Source organism: Dreissena polymorpha, chromosome 4, assembly GCF_020536995.1.
Source record: "Dreissena polymorpha isolate Duluth1 chromosome 4, UMN_Dpol_1.0, whole genome shotgun sequence".
Lineage (NCBI taxonomy): Eukaryota > Metazoa > Mollusca > Bivalvia > Myida > Dreissenidae > Dreissena > Dreissena polymorpha.
In genome coordinates this window covers 61,139,895-61,158,361 of record NC_068358.1, presented here as the reverse complement: position 1 = coordinate 61,158,361, position 18,467 = coordinate 61,139,895, and the positions used below count along the sequence as shown (strand labels likewise).

At 40.8% G+C, this 18,467-nt stretch overlaps 1 protein-coding gene across 2 annotated transcripts; it reads left to right on the top strand.

Annotated features, from left to right (window-relative positions):
• Positions 1 to 7,751: 7,751 nt before the first annotated feature.
• Positions 7,752 to 17,934, top strand: LOC127879368 (uncharacterized). Of its 2 annotated transcripts, XM_052426144.1 has the most exons (18): positions 7,752 to 8,458; positions 8,798 to 8,895; positions 9,385 to 9,413; positions 9,689 to 10,025; positions 10,141 to 10,181; positions 10,572 to 10,658; positions 11,646 to 11,768; positions 12,200 to 12,334; positions 12,692 to 12,763; positions 13,067 to 13,191; positions 13,374 to 13,460; positions 13,710 to 13,796; positions 13,922 to 13,999; positions 14,545 to 14,740; positions 14,953 to 15,102; positions 15,884 to 15,960; positions 17,526 to 17,596; positions 17,721 to 17,934. In XM_052426144.1, exons 1-18 carry the CDS (start codon positions 8,447 to 8,449, stop codon positions 17,842 to 17,844), a joined length of 1,929 nt encoding a protein of 642 aa, XP_052282104.1. In that variant the 5' UTR covers positions 7,752 to 8,446; the 3' UTR covers positions 17,845 to 17,934. The 2 variants fall into 2 exon arrangements, with proteins under 2 accessions (XP_052282104.1, XP_052282105.1); XM_052426145.1 differs by lacking the exon at positions 7,752 to 8,458 and having other exon boundaries at positions 8,796 to 8,895; positions 9,820 to 10,025.
• Positions 17,935 to 18,467: the final 533 nt, after the last annotated feature.

The following is an 18,467-nucleotide window of genomic DNA, read 5'->3' as shown; positions in this document are numbered from 1 at the left end:
ATTCGTATGAATACATATGGGGCGTGATATGTTTAATGCATGTGCGTAAAGGTTCGTCCCAGATTAGCCTGTGAAGTCCGCACAGGCTAATCAGGGACGACACTCCGTCTAAATTTGATGTTTGCTAAGAAGAGACTTTCTTGAAACAATAATATCATACAAGCGGAAAGTGCCTTCCCTGATTAGCCTGTGCGGACTGCTAAGGCTAATCTGGGACGACACTTTACGCACATGCATTAAACCCCGTTTTCACAGAGCACGGTCCATTTTTTAAAAATTCTTTTTGCGTATATGTAAAAGTCATGGACACTTTCTCGGTCTCTTTTCAAACGGTTATTGCAATACAACGTTTTAATGTAGATTAAGAAATTTAGTTAGAAGTTGCTAAAACGAATTAAAACGTTTGAAACCCAATTATTTAAGGACGTACGCGGCAGTCTTGTTGCACACTTATTTCCACTGTCAAACCGGTTGCCAAAATAGATGTCTTCTTTTTCTCACATTCAAATAAAAAACGGGATGGATATAACATACCGGAATAACATAAATAATGTATTACGAATAACAGACGCAAGAAAAGTATTTAAACAATTTGTGTCCCCTGAACTGCACAATAAGAATCGACCATAATCCCTATTATTAAAGACCACACCCATCATTTTTATCGCATGATTGTAACGGGAAGATGCTGTCTTGTCACTGGAAAACCTATTGATACAGCCCCATAATTGAAGTTGTGGGACAAGTTAGACTTGTTTAAAACATATATTTTCCTTAGCATTAAGCGAATCATTATTGAATCATCATAAAACAATATATTGAGATTATATTAAAAATCCAAAGGCGCATTTAATATTTTGCTAAACACGCAATCGCAACACTTGCATAATGTTAATTTTTCAAACAAAGGCTAAAGATTACGTGTGGACAACGTGCGGATATGATTGCACCCTGTTGCACGTTCAAACAGAAATAAGCTAATATTTTTAAAGGTAGTTGTTGACAGTTTAGCAAAATGACAATTTTAAACATAATTGTCAAATATTCATAAAAAATGTATGCGTTATGCTTAAAGAAGCGAAATAACGCTATTTGCAAAGAAAATGTTTAAAATATTGGCCCATTTACAGATAATAATCATTCGAAATCGCTAAAATAACAGCGTTTGTAACGCTTTACCTTTCGCCGGGGACTTGCGTCGCGCAGTGGAAGTGAGTTGTGTTTTAAAGGACCCGAGTTCGACTCCCCGTCAGCTTTTTATCTTGTTATAATTAGTTAAGATACCTTGCAAACCTTATTTTTTAAACATATTTAGATTGCATATTTACAAAATACGACAATCTGAGAACAAGTCCCTTTAAGTAATACAAATTTAAAGATTAAAGTTGATGTTCAATAAATATACAGGATATATGTTTTGACAAAGTGTGTGCTTGATCAAAAGAACGCTAAAACAATGTTTCGATACACCTAAATCCGCAATCACACATTATTTCTGTGGTGTTCAATTTTGTGATCCAAATCGAAATTTGATATGAGAGAAAATCAATGTTCCCACATATGAAAATAAGTGATTCTTTAACGATTTGTTGTTGTTGCTTCATAATCATGTTTTTCAAAAGTATATATAAGGGAAAAAAATGTTGCCTAAGTTTATTTAGATTAGAAACAAATCATCTTAGTGTGGGTATCAAGTATATATGCATCCTAACTTGATATATGTGAGTGATGTCAAATAATACTAACGACCCCGTAAGCCTTTGCTGTACTTATAGGTACTTTGAACTCCATCGAAATGTCGGTGTTAATGACGGAGATGAATCACTCTGAAATAGTGTCAGATCTCTGTACAATGAGATATCGTCCTGCCTGTGTTCGAACTGATATATCAAGTGTGTGCGTCGAAGTTTATGATGCTATTTCGCACCAGGGGCTGCATTGTGTGTGGGACCGGAGTGTGCACCAGGGGATGTATTGTGTGTGGGACCGGAGTGTGCACCAGGGGCTGCATTGTGTGTGGGACCGGAGTGTGCACCAGGGACTGCATTGTGTGTGTGACCGGAGTGTGCACCAGGGACTGCATTGTGTGTGGGACCGGAGTGTGCACCAGGGGCTGCATTGTGTGTGGGACCGGAGTGTGCACCAGGGGCTGCATTGTGTGTGGGACCGGAGTGTGCACCAGGGACTGCATTGTGTGTGGGACCGGAGTGTGCACCAGGGACTGCATTGTGTGTGGGACCGGAGTGTGCATCAGGGACTGCATTGTGTGTGGGACCGGAGTGTGCAGCAGGGGCTGCATTGTGTGTGGGACCGGAGTGTGCACCAGGGACTGCATTGTGTGTGGGACCGGAGTGTGCACCAGGGACTGCATTGTGTGTGGGACCGGAGTGTGCATCAGGGACTGCATTGTGTGAGGGACCGGAGTGTGCATCAGGGGCTGCATTGTGTGTGGGGCCGGAGTGTGCACCAGGGACTGCATTGTGTGTGGGATCGGAGTGTGCATCAGGGGCTGCATTGTGCGTGGGACCGGAGTGAGCCCCAGGGGCTGCATTGTGTGTGGGACCGGAGTGTGCACCAGGGGCTGCATTGTGTGTGGAACCGGAGTGTGCACCAGGGATTGCATTGTGTGTGGGACCGGAGTGTGCACCAGGGACTGCATTGTGTGTGGGACCGGAGTGTGCACCAGGGGCTGCATTGTGTGTGGGACCGGAGTGTGCACCAGGGACTGCATTGTGTGTGGGACCGGAGTTTGCACCAGGGACTGCATTGTGTGTGGGACCGGAGTGTGCATCAGGGACTGCATTGTGTGTGGGACCGGAGTGTGCACCAGGGACTGCATTGTGTGTGGGACCGGAGTGTGCACCACGGACTGCATTGTGTGTGGGATCGGAGTGTGCACCAGAGGCTGCACTGTGTGTGGGACCGGATTGTGCCCCAGGGGCTGCATTGTGTGTGGGACCGGAGTGTGCACCAGGGACTGCATTGTGTGTGGGACCGGAGTGTGCATCAGGGACTGCATTGTGTGTGGGACCGGAGTGTGCACCAGGGGCTGCATTGTGTGTGGGATCGGAGTGTGCACCAGGGACTGCATTGTGTGTGGGACCGGAGTGTGCACCAGGGACTGCATTGTGTGTGGGATCGGAGTGTGCACCAGGGACTGCATTGTGTGTGGGACCGGAGTGTGCCCCAGGGGATGCATTGTGTGTGGGACCGGAGTGTGCACCAGGGACTGCATTGTGTGTGAGACCGGAGTGTGCACCAGGGACTGCATTGTGTGTGGGACCGGAGTGTGCATCAGGGACTGCATTGTGTGTGGGACCGGAGTGTGCACCAGGGACTGCATTGTGTGTGGGACCGGAGTGTGCACCAGGGACTGCATTGTGTGTGGGATCGGAGTGTGCACCAGGGGCTGCACTGTGAGTGGGACCGGAGTGTGCACCAGGGGCTGCATTGTGTGTGGGACCGGAGTGTGCCCCAGGGGCTGCATTGTGTGTGGGACCGGAGTGTGCCCCAGGGGCTGCATTGTGTGTGGGATCGGAGTGTGCACCAGGGGCTGCATTGTGTGTGGGACCGGAGTGTGCCCCAGGGACTGCATTGTGTGTGGGACCGGAGTGTGCCACAGGGGCTGCATTGTGTGTGGGACCGGAGTGTGCACCAGGGGATGTATTGTGTGTGGGACCGGAGTGTGCACCAGGGGCTGCATTGTGTGTGGGACCGGAGTGTGCACCAGGGACTGCATTGTGTGTGTGACCGGAGTGTGCACCAGGGACTGCATTGTGTGTGGGACCGGAGTGTGCACCAGGGGCTGCATTGTGTGTGGGACCGGAGTGTGCATCAGGGGCTGCATTGTGTGTGGGACCGGAGTGTGCACCAGGGACTGCATTGTGTGTGGGACCGGAGTGTGCACCAGGGACTGCATTGTGTGTGGGACCGGAGTGTGCATCAGGGACTGCATTGTGTGTGGGACCGGAGTGTGCAGCAGGGGCTGCATTGTGTGTGGGACCGGAGTGTGCACCAGGGACTGCATTGTGTGTGGGACCGGAGTGTGCACCAGGGACTGCATTGTGTGTGGGACCGGAGTGTGCATCAGGGACTGCATTGTGTGAGGGACCGGAGTGTGCATCAGGGGCTGCATTGTGTGTGGGGCCGGAGTGTGCACCAGGGACTGCATTGTGTGTGGGATCGGAGTGTGCATCAGGGGCTGCATTGTGCGTGGGACCGGAGTGAGCCCCAGGGGCTGCATTGTGTGTGGGACCGGAGTGTGCACCAGGGGCTGCATTGTGTGTGGAACCGGAGTGTGCACCAGGGATTGCATTGTGTGTGGGACCGGAGTGTGCACCAGGGACTGCATTGTGTGTGGGACCGGAGTGTGCACCAGGGGCTGCATTGTGTGTGGGACCGGAGTGTGCACCAGGGACTGCATTGTGTGTGGGACCGGAGTTTGCACCAGGGACTGCATTGTGTGTGGGACCGGAGTGTGCATCAGGGACTGCATTGTGTGTGGGACCGGAGTGTGCACCAGGGACTGCATTGTGTGTGGGACCGGAGTGTGCACCACGGACTGCATTGTGTGTGGGATCGGAGTGTGCACCAGAGGCTGCACTGTGTGTGGGACCGGAGTGTGCCCCAGGGGCTGCATTGTGTGTGGGACCGGAGTGTGCACCAGGGACTGCATTGTGTGTGGGACCGGAGTGTGCATCAGGGACTGCATTGTGTGTGGGACCGGAGTGTGCACCAGGGGCTGCATTGTGTGTGGGATCGGAGTGTGCACCAGGGACTGCATTGTGTGTGGGACCGGAGTGTGCACCAGGGACTGCATTGTGTGTGGGATCGGAGTGTGCACCAGGGACTGCATTGTGTGTGGGACCGGAGTGTGCCCCAGGGGATGCATTGTGTGTGGGACCGGAGTGTGCACCAGGGACTGCATTGTGTGTGAGACCGGAGTGTGCACCAGGGACTGCATTGTGTGTGGGACCGGAGTGTGCATCAGGGACTGCATTGTGTGTGGGACCGGAGTGTGCACCAGGGACTGCATTGTGTGTGGGACCGGAGTGTGCACCAGGGACTGCATTGTGTGTGGGATCGGAGTGTGCACCAGGGGCTGCACTGTGAGTGGGACCGGAGTGTGCACCAGGGGCTGCATTGTGTGTGGGACCGGAGTGTGCACCAGGGACTGCATTGTGTGTGGGACCAGATTGTGCACCAGGGGCTGCATTGTGTGTGGGACCGGATTGTGCCCCAGGGGCTGCATTGTGTGTGGGACCGGAGTGTGCCAGGGGCTGCATTGTGTGTGGGACCGGAGTGTACACCAGGGACTGCATTGTGTGTGGGACCGGAGTGTGCACCAGGGGCTGCATTGTGTGTGGGACCGGAGTGTGCCCCAGGGGCTGCATTGTGTGTGGGACCGGATTGAGCACCAGGGGCTGCATTGTGTGTGGGACCGGAGTGTGCACCAGGGGCTGCATTGTGTGTGGGACCGGATTGTGCACCAGGGGCTGCATTGTGTGTGGGACCGGATTGTGCACCAGGGGCTGCATTGTGTGTGGGACCGGAGTGTGCCACAGGGGCTGCATTGTGTGTGGGACCGGAGTGTGCCAGGGGCTGCATTGTGTGTGGGACCGGAGTGTGCCCCAGGGGCTGCATTGTGTGTGGGACCGGATTGTGCCCCAGGGGCTGCATTGTGTGTGGGACCGGATTGTGCCCCAGGGGCTGCATTGTGTGTGGGACCGGAGTGTGCCCCAGGGGCTGCATTGTGTGTGGGACCGGATTTTGCCCCAGGGGGTGCATTGTGTGTGGGACCAGAGTGTGCCCCAGGGGCTGCACTGTGTGTGGGACCGGAGTGTGCACCAGGGGCTGCATTGTGTGTGGGACCGGAGTGTGCACCAGGGGCTGCATTGTGTGTGGGACCGATTTGTGCCCCAGGGGCTGCATTGTGTGTGGGACCGGATTGTGCCCCAGGGGCTGCATTGTGTGTGGGACCGGATTGTGCCCCAGGGGCTGCATTGTGTGTGGGACCGGAGTGTGCACCAGGGGCTGCATTGTGTGTGGGACCGGAGTGTGCCAGGGGCTGCAATGTGTGTGGGACCGGAGTGTGCACCAGGGGCTGCATTGTGTGTGGGACCGGAGTGTGCACCAGGAGCTGCATTGTGTGTGGGACCGGAGTGTGCACCAGGGGCTGCATTGTGTGTGGGACCGGAGTGTGCACCAGGGGCTGCATTGTGTGGGGGGCACCAGGGGCTGCATTGTGTGTGGGACCGGAGTGTGCACCAGGGGCTGCATTGTGTGTGGGACCGGAGTGTGCACCAGGGGCTGCATTGTGTGTGGGACCGGAGTGTGCACCAGGGGCTGCATTGTGTGTGGGACCGGAGTGTGCCCCAGCACTCCTACCTAACCAATTCACTTGACTTAAAAATTGTGACGAATTTCGAACGAAGCTATTGCTATATATAATCTGTAGAGCAATGCTCATTAACTGATTCAGTTCAATTTCAATCTTCAAAATTGTTTTATGTTATCACATCGTGTTTAGACAGATAACCAATTATTACAAGAAATTTAGACTAGCGTTATGGTATAAAACTTATGTTTACCAACTTAGTTTTTATTTCGGGCTTGTTATTAACGCCATAAACAAGAAAGCTATGACCATCGCTGATGTAGACGCTAGGAGTTAGCAATTAATATATGAAAATCATATTTGTTATGGAATAAAAATATCCATGTTATTATTTGTGGGATGTCTTGCTTTAAGTTATATATGTCGAATTGTTTCGAACAGAGAAAGCAAATTCAAAGTATTTCCTAAAGTTTGAAGTATTTACTCCGGCTTTAAATGCCAGAAATATGGTAGTGTCTGTCTTCTTTTTATTTTATCAAGATACATATAATACAGGAATGATAGGAGAGTTTTTAGCTTTGAAATGCCGCTGTAAACTATAGCAAAAGAACACGTGTTTCATTTAATGAACATCGTCTGTTAAAATGACATCTAATAAATTGCTCTTAAAATCATCCGCGAATTTCCGGGCGGCCACCATTAAATCTAGAGGAAATATATGTTGCAAACGAGGAAGTACAAAGGACAGTGAAGAGTGGCTAGTTGTCTTGGTGTAGGCAAAACTTATATCCAGGGCATTCTGAGGCATAAACGTGAGAGGTTGGACGAGTTTTATGTGAACGTTAACTCTGAAAGTAAAATCACTTAGCGTTAGTCTGTTGACGCGTCAGTGATATAGTTAGTGCATACGTGGTTTATGGAAGCTAGTACGATGCTATTGACTGTGTCTGGATCTATGAATCAAGAGAAAACCTTGAAGTTGGCGAGTGAGTTGAGTCATTTAGACTTTATGGCAAGCTATGACTTGCTGACTTTATTTATTTGTGAAACGAAACAGCATTGTGTTTAAAACTCAGAGAGGTGAGCGAGGTAAAGAAGAGAGTGGAAGCAGTTGTTTCCTGCTGTTTGTGCGTCTACAAGCTAAAGAACATTTTTATTATTGACAATAGCGGTCTGTTCTTCCAGGTCAATCTACTTTACCAAGGGCCAGTCGCCAGTCGTGAGCCGGTGTCAAAGAGCGCATCAATGTTGCATACTGTGCCTCCATTACTGGTAATGAAACATTATGGACAGATAATTGTGAACACGTTTTTTTTGTATCATTAAATACGATGCAATGGGAATGGAAACACAACATCATCTTAATAAATATGTTTATGCGAGAAGCTGAAGCTGCTCGTTATTAGCAGGTCCCGGAAGCCGCGCTGTTTTGGTTCCATGAACACGCGGAAGCTACCGGTCTGTTACGAGGCAAATCGCAAGGCTTGGATGTTCACCTCTTGATGGATAATTGGCTCATAGACCTCGATCGCCAGATGGAGGAGAAGAAGCCAAACGTCCTGTTGCTGTTGTATAACGCCCCAGTCCACGATTATGTTATTCACAAAGTAAAGATTGAATCTCACGTCAAGTAGAGTAAATAAGTGTTTTTTTAAGAAAGTGATTTGATTGTGTGTGTTGGGAGGGGGGTCTGTTGTACTGTGTTCTTTGTATAATTACATGTACATACATGTCAATACTTATTTTTACATGTATATGATTGTTTCAATACATACTATAAAGCATAACGATCTTGAAGTAATAAATATAACAATCAAACTGTTTTCAAATTAATAACAGTATGCATGCATTTGCATTCAAACACATTTAACTATAGGGAACATCCATGGACAAGGTACCTTTAAATATTTTGCAAAGTTTCAATCGATCTTGCGAATGAAGACCACCTATGAACACAGACCATAACGACCATTCGATTGAGTGGTCTTTATTGGCAGGTTAGACTGTATTTATACATACGGTAACGTTTATTTAGATCTCGTTAAGTCACGTGGTGTTATCGATTGCGAAATGGTTAGGTACAGACGAAGTCGGAGATAGATAAACACAATGGACGAACAGGTATTTATTTGTTTACGTTTTACCGCATTCACAACTACTCATGCTTAACCGCATTTTTACGTGTACGTTTTCATGTGTGTACATGCATTGTCTTATCATGCAAAAGCAGATTTCAGCGAAAACTTGTCATGCATTAGAATAGAAAGTAGGTTTTACCGTACCTGTACTATATTAACAATTGTGTACCATATTACGTCTGATACATGAAATAAAACCAGTTTATTTTATTTAACTGGTAGTATCCACATAAAACAACATAGGTTTAGCTGTTTAAAACATGTATGCTCAGGATGAATATAATCACATGTATAATACATTGATGAGTAACGTGTCTTGTAGGTTGACTTAAATACTGAGATCGAAGAGATAAAGTTGGGCATACGGCGACTCGAGGCAAACATAAACAGGGTTTTACAGTGTGGCTCAGATTGTCCTTGGTAAATGAAACTGTGTTTTAATTAGTATCGCATTTTCATCATTTAATATTTTTCCGTTTATTTAACAAAATCCGAAGTTGTGTATTGTTTCGAGCGACTTATTTCTTTTTGAATTGTACTCATGATTTAAAGCCGATAATACATTGTCGGTGTAAAGAATGAATGTATATAAGCTTGTAGCATTCTTTGGCGGTCTCGTATTACACGTTCAGAATTTATAGAGCATATCTTTTACATATTAATGTAACAGTAGGTAGCGGTTTGCCGCTGATTAAAATGTATTCCATTGCATCTGATAATCAACTATAGCTAGTGTGTCGATCAACATAACACTATAACAGAAATGAATGTACAGATAACTGACACATTTAATTGCAATATATGTGTATGATAATAAATATTTATAAATATTTTTAATAAATAATACTTTTAGTTAAACTCACTGCGACGCATAAAATTGCTGTTATTAATACAGTTTTAATATTTCAGTTGCAGCCAAACGAAAAGTTTACGGACAGGTACCTGATTCAAATCCTAACGAAAGAACGACTTATTTATACACTAAAATGCATGTTATTTCAGTTCTAGAATGGAACACATTATGAAAAATATGATTATTAGGTTCTACACGTAAGTAAACTTATGATACTTATATATTTATGATTTAAGCACATCAAGATGCATTATAAGTGTGCTATGCAATGTATAATATCTACTCTGCGTTAACTAAATATAAAAAGCTACTTATTACATTAGTAACGGCACTAGTCGTTTAATTATATTGCGACATTAGATTTAGATGCTGTTTCGTCACGCCTTGACGACCTGAAAGCTACGACAGATGGCATTCTGTCATTTGAGAAGAGACTTAAAGAGATGCAGACGAAAATGTCCGAACTACATAACATAACAATTGCGTTGCAGACGGACCATGATAACAAAGAAGATGCCTCAAAAATAGAACGAAAACGATCTGTGGTTGAGACTCGTCAAGAAGCACATACATCGACTTCTTTAGGGAATTCGGGACTGCACGACAGATGCACTGAAAACTCTGCAACGTCAGGAGCCGAAAAGAATACATCAACTCTATCCCCCGTGCAAACGAGCATGCAATCAAATGAATCGAGGTTATTTTCCATCTTTTTAACCACACGAAGTTTTAATAAATCGATTATTAATAAAATTATTCATATATTCATGTATTGTATATTGACTCATTAAAATATTGCTTTGTTTTTGTAGTAACGATCACACCCAAGCTAGCTCAATCCCACGTGGCATAGGTATGATTTCAATATGAGTGTGTCATAATTAATTAGTAATCATTTCATACTTTGTTCATTAATCGGATTTTTTCGTAAATACATGTTGTACTTAAATATTATTGAATTTTTTATATTTCTAATGTCTCAAACCAAGTTGAACTCATAACTTTGTGTTTTATAACAGTTTACGTCAAAGACGCGAGATTAACGTAGAATTAGTGCATAAAACATTACACTATTTTCCAATATGGAACAATATCCTGTTTCAAACAGATATGGCACTGATGAAATAACCGCAAATTGTATTACATACAGCAAATAGTGAATCCATTGAAGACGCTAGTTTTAAGTTAAGATTAAGCATGAAAACAGATTATGTTAATATTTTAATAACCTTGTTTCCTGCAGGCATGACTGTGATAAAGCAAACGCAACGAAAAGTGTTCCAGGAGCTAGATGCGTGGATATTGATGTCACAAAGTGAACTCGACATTGGTAATATTTTCAGTGATACGAAACATGCATACACATAAACCCTACGTAATCAGAATACATTAAATATGTATCAAAATCATGTCCTCATATATGCAGCCAATTTACACTGATACTTATATAATAGATCGCGCCTAAGTAGCATATACTTATATGCTTATACACATAACTATTTATAAATTTCACAGCAACTTTTTCTCTGGCTTAACTTTAATATTTACAAATACCAAGGGGATATATCATCCCGGACCCCACGATCATCTTCGTATTGTGTTATCTCACAGAGATAATAAGTTTGCAAATTAATTGCGCTTTCTATAACGTAATATTGTCAGAATATTTTGTATTAAACTTTTTTAAATTTTCATTAACATGATGATGTTTTATGCGAACAATAAGCATTTTAATAATTCTTTCACATAGTTATGGGACATCGAGGTCGTATTCGATGACAAATATATGTTCTGCCCCATTCGCAACAACTCATGATTAAGTTTCAAAAAATAAATAATATAATAAATATTTGATTATTACAAACAAAAGGTGTGCAATTCACATTCCTTTTGGACTTATTGTATTTCGAGGTACCTGAACTTGGCAGAGCTTTAATCCGCCATTTACTTGTGTATCCATAATTGAACTTCTTATTCCTGTTTTCATTACTTGCTTTTTTATAAAAACGCTATACAAGGTAATATATATATACACATATATATATATATTACCTTGTATAGCGTTTTATAAATGTACATCACGCAACTAGCATATTTTTCTTTTAATGACTGTATTTTGTATCATGACCATTCCGTTCACAATTCAGTGACACGTTTTTGTATGACATTAAACGAAAACATATTTTAAAGCATAGCTCATTTATCTCGAATATGTTCCTTTATCTCTGTTTGTATTTTATTTATGCTAAAGAATTGTATAATAAAATACTGTTAATAATATAAGTAAAAGACAGTCGCGAACATGTTTTTATTTTAGCTAGATTGCTTACGGGTGATATAGAGGGTGTGGTGACAGTGTTGTTAATAGACATATCGGAAAGCATGGCGGAGGGTGAGGCGTGGGTACAGGCCAGGACTTTCGTCATGGATTATCTAAAAGGCACTGCTTTGCATTTATTTAATTATATTCGTTGCTGTTAAAGACAATAAGAATGAAAATAGCACGACATGTTTTCTCAATGACTACTGAAGATATAAGCATTTATTATTTCGAACTGGGTAATATAACACTGCTATTCTCGTTGTTTTTTTTAAATAAAAATAATTGAAAACTGATTAATACCTACACAATTGTTAACAAGCGGTCTATGGTGTATATATTTATGATGGATACGCATTATTAGAAACGCACATATCGCTCATTTAAACAGTTTCTTAAACAACGATATTATTGAACGCACTTTGGACGATTTAATTCTCAAATATTTGGTGACAAACAACTCGTATTTAAAAAATACATAAATTTACTACCAAGCTGATATCTATATTTCATAAGAACCATTAAACATAGATTTTAACTGAACTCTACAGGTTTGAAAGAAGTACGAAGTCTTGAAGGTGCTAGTGACCTCAAAGATGAGTACATTGCAATTGCAACATTTGGGCACGAAACAGGATTGCAAGTATATTTAACATTGGAATACGACACCATTGTTAAATACATAGGTGAGAACGCACTCATCATTATTTGCATTTAAGCCTGCACTTATGATTTTCTATCTCAATGGATTGCTCAATGAATATAAGCCGTGCTCTGTGAAAAAATGGGGTTTAATGCATGTGCGTAAAGTGTCGTCCCAGATTAGCATGTGCAGTCCACACAGGCTAATCAGGGACCACACTTTCCGCCGTAACTGGATTTTTGCAAAGAAGAAACTCTCTGTAAGTAAAAGACATAAAAGCGGAAAGTGTCTTCCCTTATTGGCCTGAGCGGACTGCACAGGCTAATCTGGGACGATACTTTACGCACATTGATTAAACCCCCTTTTCACAGAGCATGGCCCATATGTCTTTTTTTTGAAGATCATGTCAGATTGGGTGGTCCAAGTCCATTGTATGGCGGATTATGGATGGCAATGGCTGGGTCAGCCGCAGGTTGGTCATTATAGTAACTAGATGTATTTGTGTCATCCTGCTCTTATTGTACAGCGTTTGCATGTTAATTAATTGACCAAAAATTACAATATGTTAATTTGAAGCTATAAAGCATGCGTACATTTAATGCATTTAATTCATATTTATTGATCAAATAATTATATGTTGATTTCATTTTTTAAAAAGCTCGTGCAATTTATTTTGTATCTGTTATCCTTATATTAGAGTTACATGCCATCGTTTTGAATCTTTCCAGTTTTTTTAAAAAATAATTAGGTTGTTCTTTTTATTGTTATTTTATAGGCAGGTCCTTCACAACTAATGGCATTTTAGTTGTACCAAAAATTATCGTCATTAGCGACTATCGACCAACTGAAACGCTTTTAATAATGGGGCCCGACATTCCAAATGGAGAAACTATCGACGAGGTAATTCATTAGTTTATTTACTGATTTTGCAAGAAAATATTCAATGTAATTCGTGAAATCTGACAAGTAGATTTTCGAACAAGCTACCGCGTTATTACATTTGCTCACATTTGTTTGCCTCTATGCACTTATTGTATAAAAGAATCGCCATTTCAAAGCAATCGTGTTTTGTTTTATTTTAGAGCATGGCTGATATCATGTCCATATTGGGAGAAATGAATAAAACAGACAAATCAGTGTTCTTCGTAGCTGTAGGAGACTTTAACAAAGTATGCATTAACCGATACTGGCACTGTAAAGGATGTAAAAATACATAATTTGTTTTATTCATATGCTTTTAAAAACGATAATTAAGATAATATTTTTATATCTAGATATGTGTATACATCTGGATGAAAACATTCGGCAGAATTTGATTTTTCCGAATCTGTTAACATATTAATAACCAACTGAATTATTTTATGATTTTGGTGGCGTTAGTGTATGTTAGATAGTTTTAATGACACCATTTCTTATAGGACTTTGTCCAAGTGCTAAGGTCAATCGACAAAAAGGTGTACAACTACACGGACGGGCGAAGACTCGCTAAACGTTACTTCCTTTCTGTAAGAGAAACGTTCGTTCATTTAAACATATATGTTATATGCAACAGTAACTGTCATATATTCGCAGGATGTATGTTAAATTATTTTACTACATTTGATAGTAATATATGCTTCCATTTATTTAGACCATGGCTGCTTCTTTTGATTTTACGGCATTCCGTTTTGACTTCAGAAGACGCCCGGACATGTCGAGTGAGGATCGGGTAATTAAGAATGATTTTATAAGTTCAAAAAAATGCGTTTTAAGAATGTTTTACAAACATTTAAATCACATATTCTGAGCATTGCCCTAGCAATATGGAAATTAAAAAAATGATAACACTGAAAACACGTCGTGGAGAGCTATGTTTCGGCTCCTCTGGATGCTGTCTGACGAATATTGAGAAATCGGGAGGTTTAATTTTACCAAGCTTTTTCTTCCCACAGTTAAAAATCTTTTACAATCCACAAACGAAGCCAATTTTAATATATAATTTTTACTATCAGTTGAATCGGGTCATATTGGCAATGTTGTAGGAACTATATCAAGGAAAATTCTCATTAAAAACAATTTGAGTTTCAAATGAAAGTAACAAATTGAAGACATAATACAACTTTTATTTGGGGTACGATACAAAAATTGCTTTATTATATTGCTACTTCACGTTTATTTGTTAAGAAAATTGTATATATTTTTATATATATTTCTTTTCACAATACCCGCAAAAACATACATTTAATAAACTTAAAACTAAACGTTCGTTTTTAGGCAGACATGCATGATATTCGAATGGAATCCCATTGGCGAACGCAAATGATCGATAGTGATCCAAAAAAATTGTATCATGAAAGTTTGAGTACAACATTACCCAAAATTGGTTCGCGCGTACGACGCGGACCAGATTGGCGCAATAATGATCAGGACGGAAATGGGCCAGGGACAGTTGTCGGGCATTCCGAGGAAGGCAAGCATTGTTTTCATTAGATTTTTTCTACATTAAATAACTTAGGCATCACTCACAAAGGATTTATGTTTCTTGTTTTTTCCTTTTTTATAAGTTCAAAATCTATGTTAGACAAAAATCCTTTAAATGTTCTTTTGAAACAATGTTAGTCACCCAAATTCATCGCTCAGCAATAAGGTATGACATTTTTGTCAAACAAGTAATTCTTACAGATTCACGTGTATGGGTTTGTTGGGATGTGGAAAGTGAATTTCTCTATCTCCAAAACTACGGAGAAAATGGATATGACGTACTTGTGACAGGAGAACAGCGAACCTTGAAACCAGGAGAGAAAATTGGTGTGGGATGCACAGTAAAGCCAGGTAGAAACTGAACGATTACAGTAGCTCTGCGCCTATTTGAACATTTAATAAGTATTCATCATTATATGTATGACTTTCTGAACTGTATCAGTACTTAGTAATACATTTATATTATGTGCATGAAATGATTGACGCAAAAATAGAATGTGCATATTCAAGTTATATTTGATGTATATGTGTCTGTATTAGCGATAATTTGGTGCCATTCTGGCCACAATGCCATAGCAACACCATATATTTAACATAATTATGAGAGTACACATTAGGAAGCTTTAATACGAAGAACACGAATGTGCGTGCTCTATGTTCAACGTCATATAAGGTATTGCGCCACATTTGACGTGTACACAGTGACGTTGACTGTTAAGCGAGCAATAAGCGACACGTCCCAATATAGGTGTTTGTGCCAATTTATTTTTAAATCCAATTTCGAGCGACATAATCAAGGGCCAGACGGACATATTAGTAATAAACGAAAACCATAAGTGTATTCTGTCGCATTGGCATTGAAGCGACCGACATGTTTTGCACAGGGCAGCTTGTGTTAAAATGAAAATTATTTGGTGCAATTTATTTTGCCAATATAATGACAGCGGCCTAAGAACCTATGCCTTATGAAAGAATTTGCGTTTTATGACTGTTCTAGATACTGCGGAAAAATAAAAAATAAAACATGAGTATTTCCTCATATGAGAGAAAAAATTTGTATTACACATATGCACCAAAGTCAGTCGATAGGTGAACTGTACACATTTGAACGACTGTTCATCTTTTATTCAAGGCCGAGATAGCCAAAATCAAGGTTTTCACGAGTGGAACACTGGTGTCGTCATTAGAGTCCAACCACCAAAAGCTCACGTACGTATCCCTTTTTCGGTTGACAACACGCGGATCGCTAAGATGAAGAAAACCAATACGTGTAGCATACTAACAAGCCTAAAATATCGGATATTAAAAAGTGTTCTCATGATTTAGTCGATGCATACCTAATGCGATATATGATGCAAACGGTTGTAGAAATACAAAACACTCTAATAACAGTTTATAGACGAGTATATAAAGATAATAGTGTGATCACTGGACAGGTAATTTAAACATATTGCACATGTTCCATGGTAAAGAACGTTTTTAAAATATGATTAAAACACGCTTATCTCTAAAATGCTATTCAGAGGGTAATCAGCCTCGTTGCTATTGAACACGTTATGAAATATGCAATGAACACCTTCTATTGTTTTAGCGCCATGGACTCCGATGTTTATCTAATCAAGAATAATTTACGTACTAGTGAAGTCCCTAATGTAATGTGTACAGTTATGTGTGTGCAATTTCGATTCAGGCAGTGTCTTTATATTTTCCTGAAATGATGGTGATTGGGGTTCAATTGTAAAGAATGGAGGTAGTTAACATACTAAAGACTGTCATGGGAACGTAAATTGCGTACACAAGACGTTTTCTTTAAATGTATATCATTCTGCCTAAAAGTACCTGTAAGACGTATCGTATGCGATTAATTTTACAATAAGATATTTTTCAGAACAAAAATAAAATTAATGTGCTTTAAAACATGGTCATCCTCAAACTCATCAAAACGCAATGTACAGCTCATTTTAAGATCAACATAAGACAACGGCACTAAAGATACGCTCTTTACCTCTAATTATTCTTTATTTCATGAACACATGAAATGCGCACATGCTTATTTCTAAAAGCAAAACGTAAGACGTAATTTATACTTGTGTTGTTTTTATTGCAAAAATTATACATCTGTTTAAGTAAGGAGATCAACAATAAAAACGGGCGATAAAGGAAATTAGTCTTTTGATAGTGCTTTGTGTTGTAAAACCATTATGTGTATCATTAGTGCGGAGATATCGTATTAATTTAACACGTTCCATCTCAATCTAGTTTTTCATCCATTGTCTGCTTATCTAAACTGCTATAGAATATGTCCCATGAAATCTACAGAAGTTCAAAATGCATGATTGGAATGAACATTTTTGCTGTTGAATGCAATTATACATTTGGTGTACTTGCTTCTGTGCGTCTTTAGAAAAAAAATGGTTTGCTGTTTATAACTTATTTTGAAACCAATACTAATAATCTTAAATGGATATGATATGACCATTCTTTTTATGACCTTGATGCGGATTCTGTTTAATAAGCCCTTTTAATTTTACAACTATTTCATAAACAAAAAATGTTTTATTCGCATCAAGCATTATAACAGTAAAACAAGGTCTTTTAAAAACAAAAACCCTTCTTGTGGCTTGTCGACGCCATCTTGGTGGCCATGGTAATATGCAATATACCAATGGTCTAATATTGAACTTCAGGCGTACACTCTTTCCCCCTCCTCTTGTGAATATACACAAAATGCTTGACCAAAAAAAATAATGGTTTCCCTTATGCAATTTTTTCAGGTCCGATGGGACAGCGGATCTCGTGGTGACTACAGTTATGGAGAGGATGGAAAATACGAAATAGAAATCTGGTATACATAGCATATTTCATTGTATTTTTTGTTGTTGAACCTTCATGATTGTTTATATTGTAATTCATTTTGGTTCATTTTTATTATACATTTAATTTCCTAATTTTATTTTGATGAATTGCAGTACATTGACAAGAGATGAAGCCTCCGCGATGGCACATACTCCCGTGCAAACCAGACATTCTACTAGAAATGAAGTGAAGCCCGAACAAAGCACGCGGAAAAACAAAAACAAAAATGATTCATAGCTCCGTATATATATCCAGGGAATATTAATAGACACAGAAAATAACACACATATACTTATATTTTTTGCTTGAAATAGATTTTACAAAGTTTGTCTTTATTATCAAATATATGTGTTACTTAATAAAACAAGTGTATATTGTTGCCAAAAACAAACAATGTAGTCCTATTGAAATACACTGTGTACACTTAAGCAGTATATATAAGAACTATTCATCAAAGTTTCATGGGAATACAAAAATAATATGATGTTATTCACAAGAAATAGGTATCCCCGTGACCTAGATTTTGATCTGACATGGCCCATCTTCGAACTTGGCCTTAATATCATCTAGGTAAAACTTTCGAATTAGAGAGCGGACAACATGCCGAATGTTTAAAACGCTCTAAGTCACCCCGTCTTTGATTTGTACTATCAAAAACTTAATTTAGCAGCGATATATGATCAATCGTGTGATTAAGGTTGGGGTAATGATCCCCTGTTGCCATGACTTAAATATTTGTGTCTACTTCTCGCCGTCCATGTCCTTCCTAGTTTGCCATGATCCATGAAACAAATCACAATACCATAAATATTTAAGCATTGTAGTACTTGCCGACATTGTTCATCATTTTGTTACAAATT